Source organism: Oncorhynchus gorbuscha, unplaced genomic scaffold (genome assembly GCF_021184085.1).
Source record: "Oncorhynchus gorbuscha isolate QuinsamMale2020 ecotype Even-year unplaced genomic scaffold, OgorEven_v1.0 Un_scaffold_3805, whole genome shotgun sequence".
Lineage (NCBI taxonomy): Eukaryota > Metazoa > Chordata > Actinopteri > Salmoniformes > Salmonidae > Oncorhynchus > Oncorhynchus gorbuscha.
The window spans coordinates 1-23,765 of record NW_025747966.1 but is presented as its reverse complement, the minus strand read 5'-3'; the positions used below and the strand labels follow the sequence as shown (position 1 = coordinate 23,765).

Sequence of the window (23,765 nt, the reverse complement as noted above, 5' to 3'; positions counted from 1 at the left end):
ATCACTACTTTAATTAATGGATCACTAGTCACTTTAATAATGCCACTTTAATGATGTTTACATATCTTACCTTGCTCATCTCATATGTATATACTGTATTTGATACCTTCTATTGCATCTGGCCTCTGCCACTCTGTCATTGCTTATCCATATATTTAACTGTATATATTCTTATTCCATTCCTTTGTTTAAATTTGTGTGTATTAGGTAGTTGTTGTGGAATTGTTAGATTACATGTTAGATATTGCTGCACTGTCGGAACTAGAAGCACAAGCATTTCACTACACTCGCAATAACATCTGCTAACCATGTGTATGTGACCAACAAAATGTGATTTAATTTGAAATCAACCTATAATATTGTTTTTGTAATGGGACTGCTGTTAAACAGAGTTTGCACTCTGAAGTCAACTTTATCTTTTGGTCTGATTATCCCACCGCTAGGCAGAGAAAACGGGGGAGGAAGAGGAGGGCACTTCTTCAACATGGAGGACTGTGTGATCGCTGCCATGGGCCAGGAGTACATAGTGTGTCCCCAGCACACCAACCAGCCTGTGCCCCTTCAGGAGCTGGTCCCAGAGCTTTTCATGACCGACTTCCCCTCACGGTAACCTCTCACCTTTCCCCTTGACCTCTAAACCCTGACCTGTTGACCTATTAGCGCTGCGCGACTGTCCCCCCCTATATAGATGCTGTATCCCAATTCTCCTCCCTTCTCCTGAAGTGTGCACTTGCTCTACCCATCATGGACATATAAGGATTGGTGTAACTATTGGCTGGAGAGAGTTTCCGTCATTATCAAATCCAATCGCACACTCAGCCAGACTCAGTGTAACTTCACAAGACGATGAGCCTGAGGAAGGCACGGCACAGATGGGCTAATCTTCTTCACATAGGGGTGAATCATGTCTTTCACTTAAGTAACATTTTCTCTTCGTCATTCATTGACGTCAATGGGAGACTAGTTTAAATGTATTCTCAAGTTGAAGTTAGGATGCCTGACGATTTGTAGATCAGTCATTCTGTGCTGAGCTTGGCTAGAACCGATTCTCTCCAACATGCTATCAAACTTGCGCTTGTACACACACACACCCTCTGAACCACAAACCTCTTATCCCTAACCTTTGGCCCATCATCTGTCACTTTTGACCCTTCACCTGTCACCCACACTCAGGCTGAGCTTTTGGTTATAACCGGGATAGATGGCTCTATTTAGTCAATTGTGGTTGTGGTGTCCTCCTGTAGTATTGTGTAGTACAGGGCCTTGTGGTTGTGGTGTCCTCCTGTAGCATTGTGTAGTACAGGGCCTTGTGGTTGTGGTGTCCTCCTGTAGCATTGTGTAGTACAGGGCCTTGTGGTTGTGGTGTCCTCCTGTATTATTGTGTAGTACAGGGCCTTGTGGTTGTGGTGTCCTCCTGTAGTATTGTATAGTACAGGGCCTTGTGGTTGTGGTGTCCTCCTGAAGTATTGTGTAGTACAGGGCCTTGTGGTTGTGGTGTCCTCCTGTAGCATTGTGTAGTACAGGGCCTTGTGGTTGTGGTGTCCTCCTGTAGTATTGTGTAGTATACAGAGGTACAGCAATCCTGCGCACGCTCTCACACACACACGCTCACACACGCTCACACACACACACGCTCACACACACACACACACATGCTCACACACACACACACATGCTTACACACACACACATTCTCACACACACACATTCTCACGCACACACACACACACACACACACACACACACACACACACACACACACACACACACACACACACACACACACACACACACACACACACACACACACACACACACACACACACACACACACACACACACACACACACAGCTCTTCAAGGGTTTGGCTGCGTAATGAGTTTCAGTTGATTTCTCAACAGTGACCGCATCCGTTGATGTATTGTTTACCCTTAAGGCTAACCACACACACACACACACACACACACACACACACACACACACACACACACACACACACACACACACACACACACACACACACACACACACACACACACACACACACACACACACACACACACAGTGCTTGAGGGTTGATTACACAAGTATATCTCTCTGAAATACTACAGGCCGCTGCCATATTTACTGTTCATGGGGCAACAATCACTCCCAAATATTTCTGATATCAGGAAACACATTTTAGTGCTGCTCTAAGACAAGAGAGATATTGACTAAATAATCACTTCCTCAAACACTGGTGCCACGAGTTGACATCAGCTAACACCACAGCTATGTAGACACACACACAGGAACGTGCACGCAAACATGGACACAGAACATACACACACAACAGAACATACACACACAACAGAACATACACACACAGGAACGCGCTCAAATACTCTGCTGTGTGACTCTGCTGAAATGCAATTTAAAGCATGTTTGAGATTAAATTGACCCTGAATAATGTTTCCCCCAGCCCTACATTCACATATGGGCCCTAGCAGGAAGTCAGCTCCAGGATAGATGGTCAACTCTGAGCAGTTGTGTCCCAAATTAGTGCACTACTTTTGACTGGCTTCCTGTCCAAATGAGTGCATTAAATAGATAGGGAAGGGGGTAGCCATATGAGACACCGATTTGTGTTCATGATATGAAGAGGAAACTATTAAGGACTTAGGAATGTTGCTATGGCGACTATAGCTCTATAGCAGAATGCAATACATAGAATCCTTTGTTGGCCGTGTATGTTGCAGGTAGAGTTGAGGTTGGGATCAGGGAGGTAGCTATAGTAATGTATGGTGCAGGTAGAGTTGAGGTTGGGATCAGGGAGGTAGCTATAGTAATGTATGGTGCAGGTAGAGTTGAGGTTGGGATCAGGGAGGTAGCTATAGTAATGTATGGTGCAGGTAGAGTTGAGGTTGGGATCAGGGAGGTAGCTATAGTAATGTATGGTGCAGGTAGAGTTGAGGTTGGGATCAGGGAGGTAGCTATAGTAATGTATGGTGCAGGTAGAGTTGAGGTTGGGATCAGGGAGGTAGCTATAGTAATGTATGGTGCAGGTAGAGTTGAGGTTGGGATCAGGGAGGTAGCTATAGTAATGTATGGTGCAGGTAGAGTTGAGGTTGGGATCAGGGAGGTAGCTATAGTAATGTATGGTGCAGGTAGAGTTGAGGTTGGGATCAGGGAGGTAGCTATAGTAATGTATGGTGCAGGTAGAGTTGAGGTTGGGATCAGTTGAGGTTGGGATAGGGAGGTAGCTATAGTAATGTATGGTGCAGGTAGAGTTGAGGTTGGGATCAGGGAGGTAGCTATAGTAATGTATGGTGCAGGTAGAGTTGAGGTTGGGATCAGGGAGGTAGCTATAGTAATGTATGGTGCAGGTAGAGTTGAGGTTGGGATCAGGGAGGTAGCTGTAGTAATGTATGGTGCAGGCTAAAGTTAAATGTAGACGTGGTTTCCTCTATCGTAATCGCTCCTCTTTCACGCCAGCTGCCAAACTAACCCTGATTCAGATGACCATCCTATCCATGCTAGATTACGGAGACATCATTTATAGATCAGCAGATAAGGGTGCTCTGGAGCGGCTAGATGTTCTTTACCATTCGGCCATCAGGTTTGTCACCAATGCTCCTTATAGGACACATCACTGCACTCTATACTCCTCTGTAAACTGGTCATCTCTGTAAGTCCATCGCAAGACCCACTGGTTGATGCTTATTTATAAAACCCTCTTAGGCCTCACTCCCCCCTGAGATACCTACTGCAGCCCTCATCCTCCACATACAACACCCTTTCTGCCAGTCACATTCTGTTAAAGGTCCCCAAACCACACATCTCTGGGTCGCTCCTCTTTTCAGTTCGCTGCAGCTAGTGACTGGAACGAGCTGCAACAAACACTCAAACTGGACAGTTTTATCTCCATCTCTTCATTCAAACATACACTCATGGACACTCAAACTGACAGTTTAGGCTGCTTGGCGTGATGTATTGTAGTCTCTACCTTCTTGCCCTTTGTGCTGTTGTCTGTGCCCTAAAATGTTCGTACTATGTTTTGTGCTGCTATCATGTTGTTCTACTACCATGTTGCTGCCATGTTGTGTTGCTACCATGTTGTTGTCATATTTTGTAGCTACCATGTTGTGTTGCTACCATGTTGTTGTCATATTTTGTAGCTACCATGTTGTGTTGCTACCATGTTGTTGTCATATTTTGTAGCTACCATGTTGTGTTGCTACCATGTTGTTGTCATATTTTGTAGCTACCATGCTGTGTTGCTGCCATGTTGTTGTCATATTTTGTAGCTACCATGTTGTGTTGCTACCATGTTGTTGTCATATTTTGTAGCTACCATGCTGTGTTGCTGCCATGTTGTTGTCATATTTTGTAGCTACCATGTTGTGTTGCTACCATGTTGTTGTCATATTTTGTAGCTACCATGCTGTGTTGCTGCCATGTTGTTGTCATATTTTGTAGCTACCATGTTGTGTAGCTACCATGTTGTGTTGCTACCATGTTGTTGTCATATTTTGTAGCTACCATGTTGTGTTGCTACCATGTTGTTGTCATATTTTGTAGCTACCATGTTGTGTTGCTACCATGTTGTTGTCATATTTTGTAGCTACCATGTTGTGTTGCTACCATGTTGTTGTCATATTTTGTAGCTACCATGTTGTGTTGCTACCATGTTGTTGTCATATTTTGTAGCTACCATGTTGTGTTGCTACCATGTTGTTGTCATATTTTGTAGCTACCATGTTGTGTTGCTGCCATGCAATTTTGTTGTCTTAGGTCTCTCTTTATGTAGTGTTGTGGTGTCGTGATGTGTGTTTTGTGCTATATTTTTATTTGTAATCCCAGCTCCCTTCCCCGCAGGAGGCCTTTTGCCTGTTGGTAGGCCCTCATCGTTGATAAAAATGTATTCTTAACTGACATGCCTAATGTTGTTAAATAAAAATACATGCTGAAAGATGGTGATTACATTAGTGATGGATAGTGATGCTTTGTGTGTACTGTATGGGGTATACATAGTAGCATGTACTGTATGGGGTATACATAGTAGCATGTACTGTATGGGGTATACATAGTAGCATGTACTGTATGGGGTATACATAGTAGCATGTACTCTATGGGGTATACATAGTAGCATGTACTGTATGGGGTATACATAGTAGCATGTACTGTATGGGGTATACATAGTAGCATGTACTCTATGGGGTATACATAGTAGCATGTACTGTATGGGGTATACATAGTAGCATGTACTGTATGGGGTATACATAGTAGCATGTACTGTATGGGGTATACATAGTAGCATGTACTGTATGGGGTATACATAGTAGCATGTACTGTATGGGGTATACATAGTAGCATGTACTCTATGAGGTATACATAGTAGCATGTACTGTATGGGGTATACATAGTATCATGTACTGTATGGGGTATACATAGTAGCATGTACTCTGAGGTAGACATAGTAGCATGTACTGTATGGGGTATACATGTACATGTACTCTATGAGGTATACATGTAGTAGCATGTACTCTGAGGTAGACATAGTAGCATGTACTGTATGGGGTATATAGTAGTAGCATGTACTGTATGGGGTATACATAGTAGCATGTACTGTATGGGGTATACATAGTAGCATGTACTCTATGAGGTATACATAGTAGCATGTACTGTATGGGGTATACATAGTAGCATGTACTGTATGGGGTATACATAGTAGCATGTACTCTATGAGGTAGACATAGTAGCATGTACTGTATGGGGTATACATAGTAGCATGTACTCTAGGAGGTAGACATAGTAGCATGTACTGTATGGGGTATACATAGTATCATGTACTCTATGAGGTAGACATAGTAGCATGTACTGTATGGGGTATACATAGTATCATGTACTGTATGGGGTATACATAGTAGCATGTACTCTATGAGGTAGACATAGTAGCATGTACTGTATGGGGTATACATAGTATCCTGTACTCTATGGGGTATACATAGTATCATGTACTCTATGGGGTATACATAGTATCCTGTACTCTATGAGGTAGACATAGTATCATGTACTCTATGAGGTATACATAGTATCATGTACTCTATGGGGTATACATAGTATCATGTACTCTATGGGGTATACATAGTATCATGTACTCTATGAGGTTTACATAGTATCATGTACTGTATGGTGTTTTTGTGTTATATTGGTTGTATCTGTAGAAGAACCAGCTGGAGTGTGTTTATAATGTTAGTGTGTGTGATATGCATAACATAATACTGTGTGTGTGTGTGTGTGTGTGTGTGTGTGTGTGTGTGTGTGTGTGTGTGTGTGTGTGTGTGTGTGTGTGTGTGTGTGTGTGTGTGTGTGTGTGTGTGTGTGTGTGTGTGTGTGTGTGTGTGTGTGTGTGTGTGTGTGTAGGTTGTTCCTAGAGAAGGCCCAGTTGAAGTGTAGTGAGGAGGAGAGTGATATCCTGGGCCAGGGGGGCAGTGGAACTATCATCTATAGAGCCTGTTACCGTGGCCAACCAGTCGCCATCAAACGCTTTCACTTCAAGAAGTGCAGGCAGCAGACCATCAGCAGTGGTACAGGTAACACACACACACACACGGTCACACACACACATTCCCTTGGAGTCACACACACGTGTAAACAGTGAACACACACACAGGTATATTTGCGTACCATTTTTACAATAGAAAATCAAGAAACTTGCAGGTAGGTGGACATTGTAGAAAGGTCCAGTTCTTCTATGATCTAAGATGCACTTCATGGCCAAATGTATGTGGACAGCTGCTCGTCAAACATCTCATTCTAAAATCATGGGTATTAATATGGAGTTGGTCTCCCCTTTTCTGCTCTAACACCACTCTTCTAGGAAGGCTGTTCACTAGATATTGGAACATTGCTGCAGGGACATGCTGCCATTCAGACACGAGCATTAGTGAGGTCAGCCGCTGATGTTGGGCGATTAGGCCTGGCTTGAAGTCGGCGTTCCAAATCATTCCACAGGTGTTCGATGGGGTTGAGGACAGGGTCATGCTGGAACAGGAAATGGCCTTCCCCAGACTGTTGCCACAAAGTTGGAAGCACAGAATCATCTAGATTAGAATGTCATTGTATGCTGTAGCGTTATGATTTCCCTTCACTGGAACTAAGGGGCGAACCATGAAAAACAGGCACCATGCATTCTCTTGGCATCCGCCAAACCCATATTCATCCGTCAGATTGTCAGATGGTGAAGCGTGATTCATCACTCCAGAGTCCAATGGCGGTGAGCTTTACACCACTCCAGCCAACGCTTGACATTGGGCATGGTGATCTTAGGTTTGTGTGCGGCTCGGTAGTGAGTGTTGCAACCGAGGACAGACCATTTTTACTTCCTACGCGCTTCAGCACTCGGTGGTCCTGTTCTGTGAGCTTGTGTGGTCTACCACTTCACGCCTGAACCATTGTTGCTCCTAGATGTTTCCACTTCACAACAACAGCACTGACAGTTGACCAGGGCAGCTCTAACAGGGCAGAAATTTGATCAACTGACTTGTTGGAAAGATGGCATCCTATGACGGTGCCACGTTGAAAGTCACTGAACTCATCAGTAAGGCCATTATACTGACAATGTTTGTCTAAGGTGATTGCATGGCTGTGTGCTCGATTTTATACACCGGTCAGCAATGGGTGTGAAGTGGTGTCCACATAGTTTTGGCCATGTAGTGTATACCTACTATCACCCACGCTACCACTGGCTCTAAGCCAGCTTTGAACAAATGGAACTGTAGTGTAGTGTAGTGTAGTGCAGTGTAGTGTGTGTGTGTGTGTGTGTGTGTGTGTGTGTGTGTGTGTGTGTGTGTGTGTGTGTGTGTGTGTGTGTGTGTGTGTGTGTGTGTGTGTGTGTGTGTGTGTGTGTGTGTGTGTGTGTGTGTGTGTGTGTGATATCCTTGAGTTATCGTCTCTCACTTTAAGGGCCTTGTTCATGGAACGATATTGCAGCTCTTAATCCTGATATCTATTTTCTCATCCTGACACTGTTCTCCTCTCTCTTCCCTCTCTCTCTCCTCCCCTCTCTCCTATCCCCTCTTCTCCTCACCTCTCTTCTCCCCTCTCTCTCCTCTCCCCTCTCTCACCTCCCCTCTCTCTTCTCCCCCCTCTCTCTCCCCCCTCTCTCTCCTCCCTCTCTGCTCCCCTCTCTCTTCTCCTCCCTCTCTTCTCCCCCTCTCTTCTCCCCCCCACTCTCCTCCCCTCTCTCTCTCCTCCTCCTCTCTGCTCCCCTCTTCTCCTCCCCTCTCTCCTCCCCTCTCTCTTCTCCTCCCCACTCTCCTCCCCTCTCTCTCCTCCCCTCTCTCTCTCCTCCCCTCTCTCTCCTCCCCTCTCTCTCCTCCCCTCTCTCTCCTCCCCTCTCTCTCCTCCCCGCCCTCTCCTCCCCTCTCTCTCCTCCCCTCTCTCTCCCCTCTCTCCCCCCTCTCTCTTCTCCCCTCTCTCCCTCCCCTCTCTCTCCTCCCCTCTCTCTTCTCCCCGCTCTCTCTCCTCCCTCTCTCTTCTCTTCTCTCCCTCTCTCCTCCCCTCTCTCTCCTCCCCTCTCTCACCTCTCCTCCCCTCTCTCCTCCTCTCCTCCCCTCTCTCTCTCACCTCCCTCTCCTCCCTCCCCTCTCTCTCCCCCTCTCTTCTCTCCTCCCCTCTTTTTATGCCTTCCTGCTCTCTCTCTTCCATCACCTCTTCATCTTCTGTCTCCTCTCTTTGTTTCCTTCTGTCTTCTCTGTATCCCTGACAGTGATAAAAGCTTTCTCTCTGCAGGCTCTGAGGATTCCTCATGATCTTCTCTTCCCATCTGTTCATCCCTCTCCATCCCCTGTCCTTTTCTCTTCCCATCTCATTTCTGCTCCTGTCTTTTCTATCTCCCCAGGCTGTGATAAGGACTGTCTGTGTGTGTCCCAAATGACTCACTATTCAGATCCCTATGGGCCCTGGTCTGACCTAGTGCACTGTAAAGGTACTAGGGTTCCATTTGGGACACCCCCTCTCTCTTCAGGATAAGAGAGCATCATCATCATCTATCTGGTGCTGCTCTCCTCCCTCCTTTCCTCACTCCTCTCCTCCTCCTCTCCTCCCGCCCTCTCCTCCCTCCCTCCTGCCTCCTCTCCTCTCTCCCCTCCTCCCTCCCCCTCCTGCCTCCTCTCCTCTCTCCCCTCCCTCCCTCCTCCCTCCTCCCCCTCCCCTCCTGCCTCCTCTCCTGCTTCTTCTCTCTTCTCCCCCCCCTCCTGCCTCCTCTCCTCACTCTTCTCCTCCCTCCTCTCCTCGCTACCCTCCTCCCTCCTTTCCTCCCTCCTCTCCTCACTCCTCTCCCCACTCCTCTCTCCTCTCCTCACTCCTCTCCTCACTCCTCTCCTCACTCCTTTCCTCAATCCTATCCTCCCCCAATCCTATCCTCCCCCTCTCCTTAACCCTCTCCTCAATCATCTCCTCCCTCTTCTTCTCCCTCCTCTCCCCTCTCCCTCCCCTCCTGCCTCCTCTCCCTCCCTCCTCCTCTCCTGCCTCCTCTCCTCCCTCCCCTCCTCCCTCCTCCTCCCTCCTGCCTCCTCCTCTCCTCCCCTCCCTCCCTCTTCCTCCTCCCCTCTCCCTCTCCTGCCTCCCTCCTCTCCCCTCCTCCTCCTCTCCTCTCTCTTCCCTCCCCTCCTCCCTCCTCTCCTCCCTCCTCCTATCCTCAATCCTCTCCTCCTCCTCTTCTCCTCTCCCCTCCTCCTCTCCTCCCTCCTCCTCCCCTCCTCCTCCTTCTCTCTCCCCCTCTCCTCCCTCCTCCCTCCCTCCTCCCTCCTCCTCTCCATCCTGCCTCCTCTCCTCCCTCCTCTCCCCTCCTCCCCTCTCCTCCCTCCCCTCCCCTCCTGCCTCCTCTCCTCACTCCTCTCCTCTCCTCCTCCTCCCCTCCTCCCTCCTCTCCTCCTCCTCTCCTCCCTCCCCTCCTTCTCCCTCCTCTCCTCCCATCCCTCCTCTTCCTCCTCCTCTCCTCTCCTCACTCCTCTCCTCCCTCCTCTCCTCACTCCTCTCATCCCTTTTCTCCTCACTCCTCTCCTCCCTCCTCTCTCCTCCTCTCCTCCTCCTCCTCCTCCTCCCCTCTCATCCCTTTTCTCCTGTCTCCTTTCGTTCCTTTCTGCCTTGTCCATAGCAGAGGCTGAATCATCTCTCTTCTATCTCATCTTTTCTTTCCCCTTCTCTTGTCTTCTTGTCCCTTAGACAGCCTTTTCTCTCACATTCCTGTATCTTGTACTTGTACTGACATTATCATGCTTATTGTCGACCCTCATTGGCCCTGCTGTATCAATATACCATGGATTTAAGGTTTTTATGACTTTTTTGTGCTTATGAAAAGCGCATGCAAACTTTAACAAGGATTTGATTGTCTGCTCAAGCTACTGAACGTTTATTAAATACTGGATTTATTGAAAATAATTGCTCACGCAGAAGATTTCTGTGATATGAAAACATTTTGCTGCTCACGATTGACACAATGGGACTCATTTATCAGAATATTAGGATTGTTTGGGTTGTGTGGACACGTTATCTAAACTGTGACGTTACACAAACGCCTCGGCCACACGTTGGCAACACTCTGAAAACAACAATTGATCAACCACGTCTGGCAACACTGAGAACGCTCCCAGCTGGTTACAGCTCCAGCTCTTTTCTGTCTCCATGTTTAGGGGTACTGAATTGTGTTGAGTTCATAGCCAATGGAGATCTGTGATAGGGTGACATCACCAGGGACTCAATGGAGATCTGTGATAGGGTGACATCACCAGGGACTCAATGGAGATCTGTGATAGGGTGACATCACCAGGGACTGACATCACCCGGGACTCAATGGAGATCTGGATGACTTGGGTGTGATGGACATCACCTCAATGGAGATCTGTGACGTTACACAAACTCAATGGAGATCTGTGATAGGGTGACATCACCAGGGACTCAATGGAGATCTGTGATAGGGTGACATCACCAGGGACTCAATGGAGATCTGTCTGTCTCCATGTTTAGGGTGACATCACCAGGGACTCAATGGAGATCTGTGATAGGGTGACATCACCAGGGACTCAATGGAGATCTGTGATAGGGTGACATCACCAGGGACTCAATGGAGATCTGTGATAGGGTGACATCACCAGGGACTCAATGGAGATCTGTGATAGGGTGACATCACCAGGGACTCATAACTGTTACGACATCCTGCTCCATGGAATAAGAAAATGCTGACTCCTCGTTTCTGTGTTCTGCCAGTCAGCACATTTTGTTTGTTAAATGTCAGTCCAATTACGAATGTGTGTGTGTGTGTGTGTGTGTGTGTGTGTGTGTGTGTGTGTGTGTGTGTGTGTGTGTGTGTGTGTGTGTGTGTGTGTGTGTGTGTGTGTGTGTGTGTGTGCGTGTGTGTGTGCGTGATACAATCGATGTGATCGAGGACAAATGGTTTAATGTCCCAGGGACAGGAGATGCTCAATAATCACTTTTATTTCCCTATTGTTTACAATTGAATTACGTTCTGGTTGTATCAGTCAAGCGGTCAAATTCAATCAACAGCCCCCCCTCCCTCCGAGAGAAGCAGTTTATTCCACAGCTTTCGAAAGAGACCCCACCCCCTATCTTTGACAAACTAAAAAGGTGCACACCGCCACCTTCTGTAGCTCAGTTGGTAGAGCATGGCGCTTGTAACGCCAGGGTAGTGGGTTCGATCCCCGGGACCACCCATACGTAGAATGTATGCACACATGACTGTAAGTCGCTTTGGATAAAAGTGTCTGCTAAATGGCATATATTATTATTATTATTATTATTATTACCTACAGTGCTGTACTGTGTATAGTCTGAGCAGGTATAAAGCCAGGGTTGTCACCTACAGTGCTGGACTGTGTATAGTCTGAGCAGGTATAAAGCCAGGGTTGTCACCTACTGTGCTGGACTGTGTATAGTCTGAGCAGGTATAAAGCCAGGGTTGTCACCTACAGTGCTGGACTGTGTATAGTCTGAGCAGGTATAAAGCCAGGGTTGTCACCTACTGTGCTGTACTGTGTATAGTCTGAGCAGGTATAAAGCCAGGGTTGTCACCTACTGTGCTGTACTGTGTATAGTCTGAGCAGGTATAAAGCCAGGGTTGCCACCTACTGTGCTGTACTGTGTATAGTCTGAGCAGGTATAAAGCCAGGGTTGTCACCTACAGTGCTGGACTGTGTATAGTCTGAGCAGGTATAAAGCCAGGGTTGTCACCTACTGTGCTGGACTGTGTATAGTCTGAGCAGGTATAAAGCCAGGGTTGTCACCTACAGTGTTGGACTGTTTGCTCAGGTCAGGAGTAGCCTATAATTAATTGGCTGATCCCTCCTGCAGACCAGGATAGAATTCTGCAATCCAGTTGACTACTTTAAAATGGTGAAACCCATAAGGGTGCTGCCAATGTTAAAACGGGCTTTGTGGCAAGGGTTCACTCATAAAGGCCTCCTAAAGGCCAGACGAGAGGTTCACTCATAAAGGCCTCCTAAAGGCCAGATAGGGGGTTCACTCATAAAGGCCATGGTGAAACACTCATAAAGGCCAGACCAAGGTTCACTCATAAAGGCCTTTGTGGCCAGATAGGGTTCACTCATAAAGGCCTCCTAAAGGCCAGACGAGAGGTTCACTCATAAAGGCCTCCTAAAGGCCAGAGGGGGTTCACTCATAAAGGCCTCCTAAAGGCCAGATAGGGGGTTCACTCATAAAGGCCTCCTAAAGGCCAGACGAGGGGTTCACTCATAAAGGCCAGACGAGGGGTTCACTCATAAAGGCCTCCTAAAGGCCAGATGAGGGGTTCACTCATAAAGGCCTCCTAAAGGCCAGACGAGGGGTTCACTCATAAAGGCCTCCTAAAGGCCAGATAGGGGGTTCACTCATAAAGGCCTCCTAAAGGCCAGACGAGGGGTTCACTCATAAAGGCCAGACGAGGGGTTCACTCATAAAGGCCTCCTAAAGGCCAGATAGGGGTTCACTCATAAAGGCCTCCTAAAGGCCAGACGAGGGGTTCACTCATAAAGGCCAGACGAGGGGTTCACTCATAAAGGCCTCCTAAAGGCCAGATAGGAGGTTCACTCATAAAGGCCTCCTAAAGGCCAGACGAGGGGTTCACTCATAAAGGCCAGACGAGGGGTTCACTCATAAAGGCCTCCTAAAGGCCAGATAGGAGGTTCACTCATAAAGGCCTCCTAAAGGCCAGACGAGAGGTTCACTCATAAAGGCCTCCTAAAGGCCAGACGAGGGGTTCACTCATAAAGGCCAGACGAGAGGTTCACTCATAAAGGCCAGACGAGAGGTTCACTCATAAAGGCCAGACGAGGGGTTCACTCATAAAGGCCTCCTAAAGGCCAGATAGGAGGTTCACTCATAAAGGCCTCCTAAAGGCCAGATAGGAGGTTCACTCATAAAGGCCTCCTAAAGGCCAGGGGGGTTCACTCATAAAGGCCTCCTAAAGGCTAGAGGTTTCACTCATAAAGGCCAGACAGACGAGGGGTTCACTCATAAAGGCCTCCTAAAGGCTAGACGAGGGGTTCACTCATAAAGGCCTCCTAAAGGCTAGACGAGGGTTCACTCATAAAGGCCTCCTAAAGGCTAGACGAGAGGTTCACTCATAAAGTCCTCCTAAAGGCTAGACGAGGGGTTCACTCATAAAGGCCTCCTAAAAGCCAGACGAGGGGTTCACTCATAAAGGCCTCGTAAAGGCCAGACGAGGGGTTCACTCATAAAGGCCTCCTAAAGGCCAGATGAGGGGTTCACTCATAAAGGCCAGACGAGAGGTTCACTCATAAAGGCCAGACGAGAGGTTCACTCATAAAGGCCAGACGAGGGGTTCACTCATAAAGGCCAGACGAGAGGTTCACTCATAAAGGCCAGACGAGAGGTTCACTCATAAAGGCCAGACGAGGGGTTCACTCATAAAGGCCTCCTAAAGGCTAGACGAGGGGTTCACTCATAAAGGCCTCGTAAAGGCTAGACGAGAGGTTCACTCATAAAGGCCAGACGAGGGGTTCACTCATAAAGGCCTCCTAAAGGCTAGACGAGGGGTTCACTCATAAAGGCCTCCTAAAGGCTAGACGAGGGGTTCACTCATAAAGGCCTCCTAAAGGCCAGACGAGGGGTTCACTCATAAAGGCCTCCTAAAAGCCAGACGAGGGGTTCACTCATAAAGGCCTCATAAAGGCCAGACGAGAGGTTCACTCATAAAGGCCAGACGAGGGGTTCACTCATAAAGGCCAGACGAGAGGTTCACTCATAAAGGCCAGACGAGAGGTTCACTCATAAAGGCCAGACGAGGGGTTCACTCATAAAGGCCTCCTAAAGGCTAGACGAGGGGTTCACTCATAAAGGCCTCCTAAAGGCTAGACGAGAGGTTCACTCATAAAGTCCTCCTAAAGGCTAGACGAGGGGTTCACTCATAAAGGCCTCCTAAAAGCCAGACGAGGGGTTCACTCATAAAGGCCTCGTAAAGGCCAGACGAGGGGTTCACTCATAAAGGCCTCCTAAAGGCCAGATGAGGGGTTTACTCATAAAGGCCAGACGAGGGGTTCACTCATAAAGGCCTCCTAAAGGCCCGACGAGGGGTTCACTCATAAAGGCCTCCTAGACGAGAGGTTTACTCATAAAGGCCAGACGAGGGGTTCACTCATAAAGGCCTCCTAAAGGCCAGACGAGGGGTTCACTCATAAAGGCCTCCTAAAGGCCAGACGAGGGGTTCACTCATAAAGGCCTCCTAAAGGCCAGACGAGGGGTTCACTCATAAAGGCCTCCTAAAGGCCAGACGAGGGGTTCACTCATAAAGGCCTCCTAAAGGCCAGACGAGGGGTTCACTCATAATGGCCTCCTAAAGGCCAGACGAGGGTTCACTCATAAAGGCCTCCTAAAGGCTAGACGAGGGGTTCACTCATAAAGGCCTCCTAAAGGCCAGACGAGGGGTTCACTCATAAAGGCCTCCTAAAGGCCAGACGAGGGGTTCACTCATAAAGGCCTCCTAAAGGCCAGACGAGGGGTTCACTCATAAAGGCCTCCTAAAGGCCAGACGAGGGGTTCACTCATAAAGGCCTCCTAAAGGCTAGACGAGGGGTTCACTCATAAAGGCCTCCTAAAGGCCAGACGAGGGGTTCACTCATAAAGGCCTCCTAAAGGCCAGACGAGGGGTTCACTCATAAAGGCCTCCTAAAGGCCAGACGAGGGGTTCACTCATAAAGGCCTCCTAAAGGCCAGACGAGGGGTTCACTCATAAAGGCTAGATGAGGGGTTCACTCAGCAGGGTGATAGATGGTGATGCTATCTGATCCTCAATAATGCTTCTTATAATTGGATTTGTCACAATGTGTTACCAAGCAGCTTAGATCTAAAAGCCACAAAGTGACAGCAGATAATACAGCCATTCCCTTGGTAAGAAGAGATCATAAGATATGAGATAAAGGGGCATCATCTAAAATGAAGCCCCCTTAAGGAAGCAAGGCGAATTACAACAACGCAGCCTGAATTCAAACAACTCTCCCCCCTCCCTCGCAACCTCAGTGGAGACTTGTTTTTGAGTCTCTTACTTTCAGTTTTGTCCACAAGCTTCAAACAGCTGAAAATACTATGTATTGTTATTGAAAAGACATTTCGCAGCGGTTTAGATGGTACATAAACTGAAATTAAGCCACCAATGTAGGTTTTTACCAACCAGGAAATGGCAGCCTTTACCAACCAGGGTGCAGCCTTCCAATTTGACAACAAAAGACAGACCAGCTTTGGTTGAAAAATAGGAAGGCTGCACCATAAGAATGCAGTTATGTATCAGAATGCAGTTATGTATCAGAATGCAGTTATGTATCAGAATGCAGTTATGTATCAGAATGCAGTTATGTATCAGAATGCAGTTATGTATCAGAATGCAGTTATGTATCAGAATGCAGTTATGTATCAGAATGCAGTTATGTATCAGAATGCAGTTATGTTTTTGTATATACATCACTTTGTTTACATTGTGAAACACTTATCATTCCACACTTAAGGCAGACATATTAAGGACATTTTCTAAAATGCCAATGCTGAACCTCCACCCATACACACAACCATGTTGAAATAGCAGCCTATTGAGGTGTGTGTGGGTTTATCCTGTGTTCATACAGGCGTTACAGAGGGGAGATTTGTGCAGTTTAGCACAAACGTGACCGGAGAGTAGAGTACACACTAGTATATCCCATGTGCCAGAGACCATTATCTACATGTAATTCCAAACAACATTATCCAAACGTTATCCTTTCCTTTCTCTGATGGAGAGGACGTTGGGCAAACGTTATCCTTTAACCTGTGACAGAACAGTGATATACTGCAGGAGTAAAGTCAGCATTACCCTGCTACCACACTGGGAAAATAGACCATCCATCTCCCCAGTCCTCTCTCTCTCTCTCCTAACACCATCTCTCTCTCTCCTAACACCATCTCTCTCTCTCTCCTAACACCATCTCTCTCGCTTCCAGCCCTCTCCCTCTCTTTAGTCTCTCTGTCTTTCCCATTCCTCTTCTTTTTTTCTCTAGCCCTCCCTCGTTCTCTCTCTTTTCTCTCTCTCTCTCTCTCTCTCTCTCTCTCTCTCTCTCTCTCTCTCTCTCTCTCTCTCTCTCCCCCCCTCTCACTCTCCCTCTCTCTCTCCCTCACTCTCTCTCTCTCTCTCTCTCTTTTTCTCCTCTCTCTCTCTCTTTTCTCCCCCTCTCTTCCCTCGCTCTTCTCCTCTCTCTCTCTCTTTTCTTTTCTCTCCCTCTCTCTCTTTCTTTTCTCCTTCTCCCTCTCTCTCTCTCCTCTCTTTCTTTTCTCCTTCTCCCTCTCTCTCTCTCTCTCTCTTTTCTCCTTCTCCCTCTCTCTCTTTTCTCTCTCTCTCTCTTTCTTTTCTCCTTCTCCCTCTCTCTCTTTTCTCTCTCTCTCTTTCTTTTCCTTCTCCCTCTCTCTCTTTCTCTCTCTCTTTCTCTTCTTCTCTCTTTTCTCTCTCTCTCTCTTTCTCTCTCTCTCTTCTTTTCTCCTTCTCCCTCTCTCTCTCTCTCTTCTCTCTTTCTTTTCTCCTTCTCCCTCTCTCTCTCTCTTCTCTTTTCTTCTCCCTCTCTCTCTTTTCTCTCTCTCTTTTCTCCTTCTCCCTCTCTCTCTCTTTCTCTCTCTTTCTTTTCTTTCTCCCTCTCTCTTCTCCCTCTCTCTTTTCTTTTCTCCTTCTCCCTCTCTCTTTCTTTTCTCTCTTCTCCTTTCTCTCTCTCCCTTTCTCTTTTCTCTCTCTCTCTTTTCTTTTCTCCTTCCCTCTCTCTCTTTTCTCTCTCCTTTCTTTTCTCCTTCTCTCTTTTTTCTCTCTCTCTCTCTTTCTTTCTCCTTCTCCCTCTCTCTCTTTTCTCTCTCTCTTTTTTCTCTTCTCCCTCTCTCTCTTTCTCTCTCTCTCTCTTTCTTTTCTCCTTCTCTCTCTCTTTTCTCTCTCTCTTTCTTTTCTCCTTCTCCCTCTCTCTTTTCTCTTCTCTTCTTTCTTTCTCCTTCTCCCTCTCTCTCTCTTTTCTCTTCTCTCTCCCTCTCTCTCTCTTTCTTTCTCTTTTCTCCTTCTCCCTCTCTCTCTTTTCTCTCTCTCTCTCTTTTCTTTTTTTCCTTCTCCTCTCTTTTCTCTTCTTTTCTCTTTTCTCTCTCTCTCTCTTTTCTCTCCCTTCTCTCTTTTCTCTCTCTCTTCTTTTTCTTTTCTCCTTCTCTCTCTCTTTTCTCTCTCTTTTTCTTTTCTCCTTCTCCCTCTCTCTTTTTCTCTCTCTCTCTCTCTTTTTTTCTCCTTCTCTCTCTCTCTCTCTCTCTCTTTTTCTTTTCTCCTTCTCCCTCTCTCTCTCTCTCTTCTCTCTCTTTCTTTTCTCCTTCTCTCTCTCTCTTTCTCTCTCTTCTCCTCCTTTCTCTCTCTCTTCTTCTCTCCTCTCTCTTTTTCTTTTCTCTCTCTCTCTCCTCTCTCTTTTCTCCTTCTCCTTCTCTCTCTTTTATCTCTCTCTCTTTCTTTTCTCCTTCTCCTCTTTTCTCTCTCTTTTTCTTTTCTCCTCTCCCTCTCTCTCTCTCTCTCTCTTTCTTTTCCTTCTCCTCTCTCTTTCTTTTCTTTTCTCCTTCTCTCTCTCTTTCTCTCTCTCTCTCTTTCTTTTCTCCTTCTCCCTCTCTCTATTTTCTCTCTCTCTCTCTCTCTCTCTCTTCTTTCTTTTCTCCTTCTCCTTCTCTCTCTTTTATCCCTCTCTCTCTCTCTCTCTTTCTTTTCTCCTTCTCCTTCTCTCTCTTTTATCCCTCTCTCTATCTCTTCATCCCCACTTTCTGAGGTCAATCCCCAAGGTGATCTGAAATAACCCTGCTGATCTGATTGGATCAAGGGGTCAAACTCTATTGTTCCAGTCTAGTGATTCTAGACCAGGTCGGACATTCTGCACTGTAGTGGTAAAAAGAGTTTATTTGCCTCCAAAGAGCAATTTGCTTTGCAGCAAGTGGTCAAAAGCCATACAGACATCACACTGTATATGTAACAGTATATCTTCCTTTCCTGTCTGCCCCGAACTGGGCGTGAACCAGGGGTCTGCTATGCTGTATGTAGGCCGGTGTTGAGCAGGGGTCAACAGGCCAAAAACCGGCCAAAACCGGCCAGCAAACTGATTTAAATCTGTAAAATCACCAGGAATTCAACAAACAAACAAAACATATATATATTTAGGCAATCTGTTCACAAGTATTCCCACGAATTAAAAAGAGACATGTAAAAATATATATATATATTTGGGCTTAGTTGTGGTCCGTTTGCTGTGTTCAAATTCTTATGATTATTTTCCGTCCTCCCAACCATTCGCTCTGACAAAATCGTCCTGTTGCTGAATCTAGTTTCCAACCCCTGGTGTGGAGGTTGAGTACAGCGCTGTCGAAACCAGAAACCTAATACTTCTCATTAGCCTTTATGGAAAGAGAGGGACCCCGGCACAGCAGGCACCTGTAACCAAAACCATTAACACACACGTGTCAACACACACACACATGTCAACATAACATATATATACACACACACACACACACACATCTATTTATTATTTGGTAAACAGCTGAGGAATGGGTCTGGAGAAATATAACCACTCATGTTATAAGTTACATTCCTCAATAATCAATGGTTATATTTCATAGATTTTTGTCCAAAAAGGGATGTACCAATCCCAGATGTTCCCTGTTAGAGGCCACAACAGCCCCTCCCTCTGGCCAGCCCCATTAACAAGGCTTGGGGTGTATATCTGCCCCCGGTAACTGGAACCATGGTTTTCATGGGGTTTTGTAAGCTCTGCCCATATCTAGAGCCACACAGAGGGACTATATGAATGCTTTTACAAATCGATCTGTCAATTATGATTTTCAGCAGCATTTACGTTTCAAAGTGGATCTTCATGTTTTGATGCATGTTTTGACTCCAGCCACCCGTCATAGACTGTTCTCTCTGCTACCACACCCAAGTCATAGACTGTTCTCTCTGCTACCACACCCAAGTCATAGACTGTTCTCTCTGCTACCACACCCAAGTCATAGACTGTTCTCTCTGCTACCACACCCAAGTCATAGACTGTTATCTCTGCTACCACACCCAAGTCATAGACTGTTCTCTCTGCTACCACACCCAAGTCATAGACTGTTCTCTCTGCTACAACACCCAAGTCATAGACTGTTCTCTCTGCTACCACACCCAAGTCATAGACTGTTCTCTCTGCTACCACACCCAAGTCATAGACTGTTCTCTCTGCTACCACACCCAAGTCATAGACTGTTCTCTCTGCTACCACACCCAAGTCATAGACTGTTCTCTCTGCTACCACCACGGCAGGTGGTACCGGAGCGCCAAGTCTTGGACCAAAAGGCTCCTTAACATCTTCTACCCCCAAGCCATAAGACTGCTGAACAGCTTATCAAATGGCAACCCAGACTATTTGCATTGACCCCCCCTCCCTTTTTTTTAATGCTGCTGTTACTCACCGTTTATTATCTATACATAGTCACTTTACCCCTACCTACATGTACATATTACCTCAATGACCTGGACTAACTTGTACCCCCACACATTGACTCAATACCAGTACCCCCTGTATATAGCCTGCTTATTGTTATTTTATTGTTGCTCTTTCATTTTCTTCTTTAGTTTATTTAGTAAATATTTTCTTAAGTCTTATTTTTCTTAAAACTGTATTTTTGGTTAAAGGCTGGTAAGATTTTGGTGCATATGACAAATAAAATGTGATTTGATGTGTGACTTATCTTTCCTCTTCTCCCTTCCTGACCCACACACCCCTTCTCCTTACCACACTCCCCTCTCCTCTCCTGACCCCACCCCCTCTCCTTACCACACTCCCCTCTCCTCTCCTGACCCCACCCCTCTCCTTACCACACTCCCCTCTCCTCTCCTGACCCCACCCCCTCTCCTCACCACACTCCCCTCCTCCCTCTCCTGACCCCACCCCCTCCTCCTCTCTCCCCCTCTCCTCACTCCACTTCTCCTCCCCTGACCCCATTCCCCTCCTCCTCTCCTGACTGCCCCCTCCTCACCCCACCCCCCTCCTCCTCTCCTGACTGCCCCCTCCTCACCCCCCCTCCTCTCTCCTGACCACACCCCCTCTCCTCACCCCGCTCCTCTCCTGACCCCACCCCCTCTCCTCACCCCCTCCTCTCCTGACACTACCTCCTCTCCTCACCCCCTCCCCTCCTCCTCTCCTGACCCCACCCCCTCTCCTCCTCATCTCCTGACCTCACCCCCTCCCCTCCTCCTCTCCTGACCCCACCCCCCTCTCTCCTCCTCTCCTGAACTCCCCCCTCCCCTCCTGCTCTCCTGACCCCACCCCCTCTCCTCACCCCCCCCCTCCTCTCCTTTTCTCCTGACTCCACCCCCTCCCTCACCCCCCTCTCCTGACACTACCTTCTCTCCTCCTCCTCTCCTGACCCCACCCCCTCTCCTCCTCATCTCCTGACCTCACCCCCTCCTCTCCTCCTGACCCCACCCCCTCCTCCCTCTCCTCTCCTGCCCCCACCCCCTCCCCTCCTCCTCTCCTGACCCCACCCCCCTCTCCTCACAACCCTCCCGTCCCTCCACCAGACACCATGATGAAGCATTTTCAGTCCATGGACGCGTGCCGGAGCTTCTCAGAGTTCCGCCAGGAGACCAGCATGCTCCACTCCCTACAGCACCCGTGCATCGTGCTGCTGGTGGGAATCAGTATTCACCCGCTCTGCTTCGCCCTGCAGCTGGCTCCCCTGGGCAGCCTCAACATTGTGCTGGAGGACAGACATAAAGGTATGAACAGGTAGCAAGAGGGAGAGACAGACTGACACACCAGACAGGCAGACAGGGAGAGAGAGAGAGAGAGAGACAGACTGACACGGTAGACAGGGAGAGAGAGACAGACTGACACGCCAGACAGGCAGACAGGGAGAGAGACGGCGAGAGAGAGAGATCCACAGCTAGTTAGGTCCCTAATGCTGAGAATCTTCTCTACACAAGTTATGAAAACATTTAAAACTTGCCCTTTTAACTCCACCCCCCCTCCCCATTCAGGCTCCAGGTACATGCCTCTAGGTCACATGCTCACCTTCAAGGCAGCCTATCAGATTGCAGCAGGGCTGGCCTACCTGCACAGGAAGAACATCATCTTCTGTGACCTCAAGTCAGACAACATCCTGGTGTGGTCCCTGGAGGTAGGTGATTAGTATGAAGGGCAGAATTACAAATCGACCCCTAGCCACTATGTCTGGGCCGTTCAATTCCAGTCCTGGAAAGCCTTCAACACTTCAGTTTGTTGTGTTTTTACCTGGTAGTTAAATACATTCACCTGGTGTCCCAGGTCTGAATCAGTCCCTGATGAAAACCAGAAGTGTTTTGGCCCACCCAGTAGTAACAATAGTGTTGTATGTTTGTATAATCCTTCTTGGTCTCATCCTAGGTGTGTGACCCGGTGAATATCAAGCTGTCAGACTACGGCATCTCGCGCCAGTCCTTCCACGAGGGGGCACTGGGTGTGGAGGGCACGCCGGGCTACCAGGCCCCCGAGATACGCCCAGGCATCGTTTATGATGAGAAGGTAGATGATAAGAAGGTCTATGGTGGCAGGTAACCTAGCGGTTAAGAGCGTTGGGCCAGTGGGGCCTCCCGGGTGGTGCAGTCTAAGATACTGCATCGCAGTGCTAGCTGTGCCACCAGAGACTCTGGGTTCGAGCCCAGGCTCTGTCGCAGCCGCCCGCGACCGGGAGGTCCATGAGGCGACACACAATTGGCCTAGCGTCGTCCGGGTTAGGGAGGGTTTGGCCGGTAGGAATATTCTTGTCTCATCGCGCACTAGCGAATCCTGTGGCGGGCCAGGCGTGTTTCCTCTGGCACATTGGTGCGGCTGGCTTCCAGGTTGGATGCGCGCTGTGTTAAGAAGCAGTGCAGCTTTGTTGGGTTGTGTTTCGGAGGAAGCGTGGCCCTCGACCTTCGTCTCTCCCGAGCCAGTGCGGGAGTTGTAGCGATGAGACAAGACTGTAACTACTAACAATTGGATACCACGAAATTGGGGAGAAAAAGGGGGTACATTTTTTTAAAAGAGCATTCGCTGGTTCGAATACCTGAGCTGACTAGGTGAATTAACAGTCAAGGTGCTCTTGAGCGAGGCACTTAACCCTAATTGCTCCTGAAAGTCACTCTGGATAAGAGCGTCTGCTAAATAACTAGAATGTGAAATGTAAGGTAGTTGTGCCTCCTACACCTGGGCTCAACTACATACAGATATTACAATAGAGATCTGTCTTTATTTCTTCTATAGGTTGTTGTTTTAGTATAACATACGACTGTATACCTATTTATGTCTGTGTGGGTGTATTCTTATATCCTTTATTTTACCTTTATTTAACTAGGCAAGTCAGTTAAGAACAAATTCTTATTTTCAATGACTGCTTAGGAACAGTGGGTTAACTGCCTGTTCAGCTCAGGGATTGGATCTTGCAACCTTTCAGTTACTAGTCCAATGCTCTAACCACTAGGCTACCTGCCGTATGTGGTAAATGTGCTGACCAACATTTCCTTGTATTTAGGCTAGTGCTATTGACTGTATTAGGGTAATGTTACTGACTGTATCATTTAGGGTAATGTTACTGACTGTATCATTTAGGGTAATGTTAATGACTATCATTTAGGGTAATGTTACTGACTGTATCATTTAGGGTAATGTTAATGACTGTATCATTTAGGGTAATGTTAATGACATCATTTAGGGTTAATGACCATCATTTAGTAATGTTACATTCATTTAGGGTCATGTTACTATCATTTAGACTGTTTATCATTTAGGGTCATGTTACTGACTGTATCATTTAGGGTTACACTGTTATTTATGACTGACTGTATCATTTAGGGTAATGTTACTGACTGTATCATTTAGTGTAATGTTAATGACTGTATCATTTAGTGTAATGTTAATGACTGTATCATTTAGGGTAATGTTAATGACTATCATTTAGGGTAATGTTAATGACTATCATTTAGGGTAATGTTAATGTTCATTTAGGGTAATGTTATTGACTATCGTTAATGATTGACTATCATTTAGGGTAATGTTAATGACTATCATTTAGGGTCATCATTTAGGGTAATGTTAATGACTATCATTTAGTGTAATGTTAATGACTGTATCATTTAGGGTCATGTTATTTATAATGTTACTGACTGTATCATTTAGGGTAATGTTAATGACTGTATCATTTAGGGTAATGTTAATGACTATCATTTAGGG

General features: G+C 47.1%; 1 protein-coding gene across 1 annotated transcript in view; it reads left to right on the top strand.

Annotated features, from left to right (window-relative positions):
* Nucleotides 1-22,108, top strand: part of LOC124028133 (leucine-rich repeat serine/threonine-protein kinase 1-like) — a gene marked incomplete at its 3' end in the record, with an annotated part of 40,958 nt that extends 18,850 nt beyond the window's left edge. The window contains exons 10-14 of the mRNA XM_046340289.1: nt 444-606; nt 6,406-6,575; nt 21,098-21,295; nt 21,557-21,696; nt 21,942-22,108. Of these exons, the coding sequence (XP_046196245.1) occupies nt 444-606; nt 6,406-6,575; nt 21,098-21,295; nt 21,557-21,696; nt 21,942-22,108 (838 nt within the window). The remainder of the gene's footprint in view (nt 1-443; nt 607-6,405; nt 6,576-21,097; nt 21,296-21,556; nt 21,697-21,941) is intronic.
* Between the last annotated feature and the right edge of the window lie 1,657 nt (nt 22,109-23,765).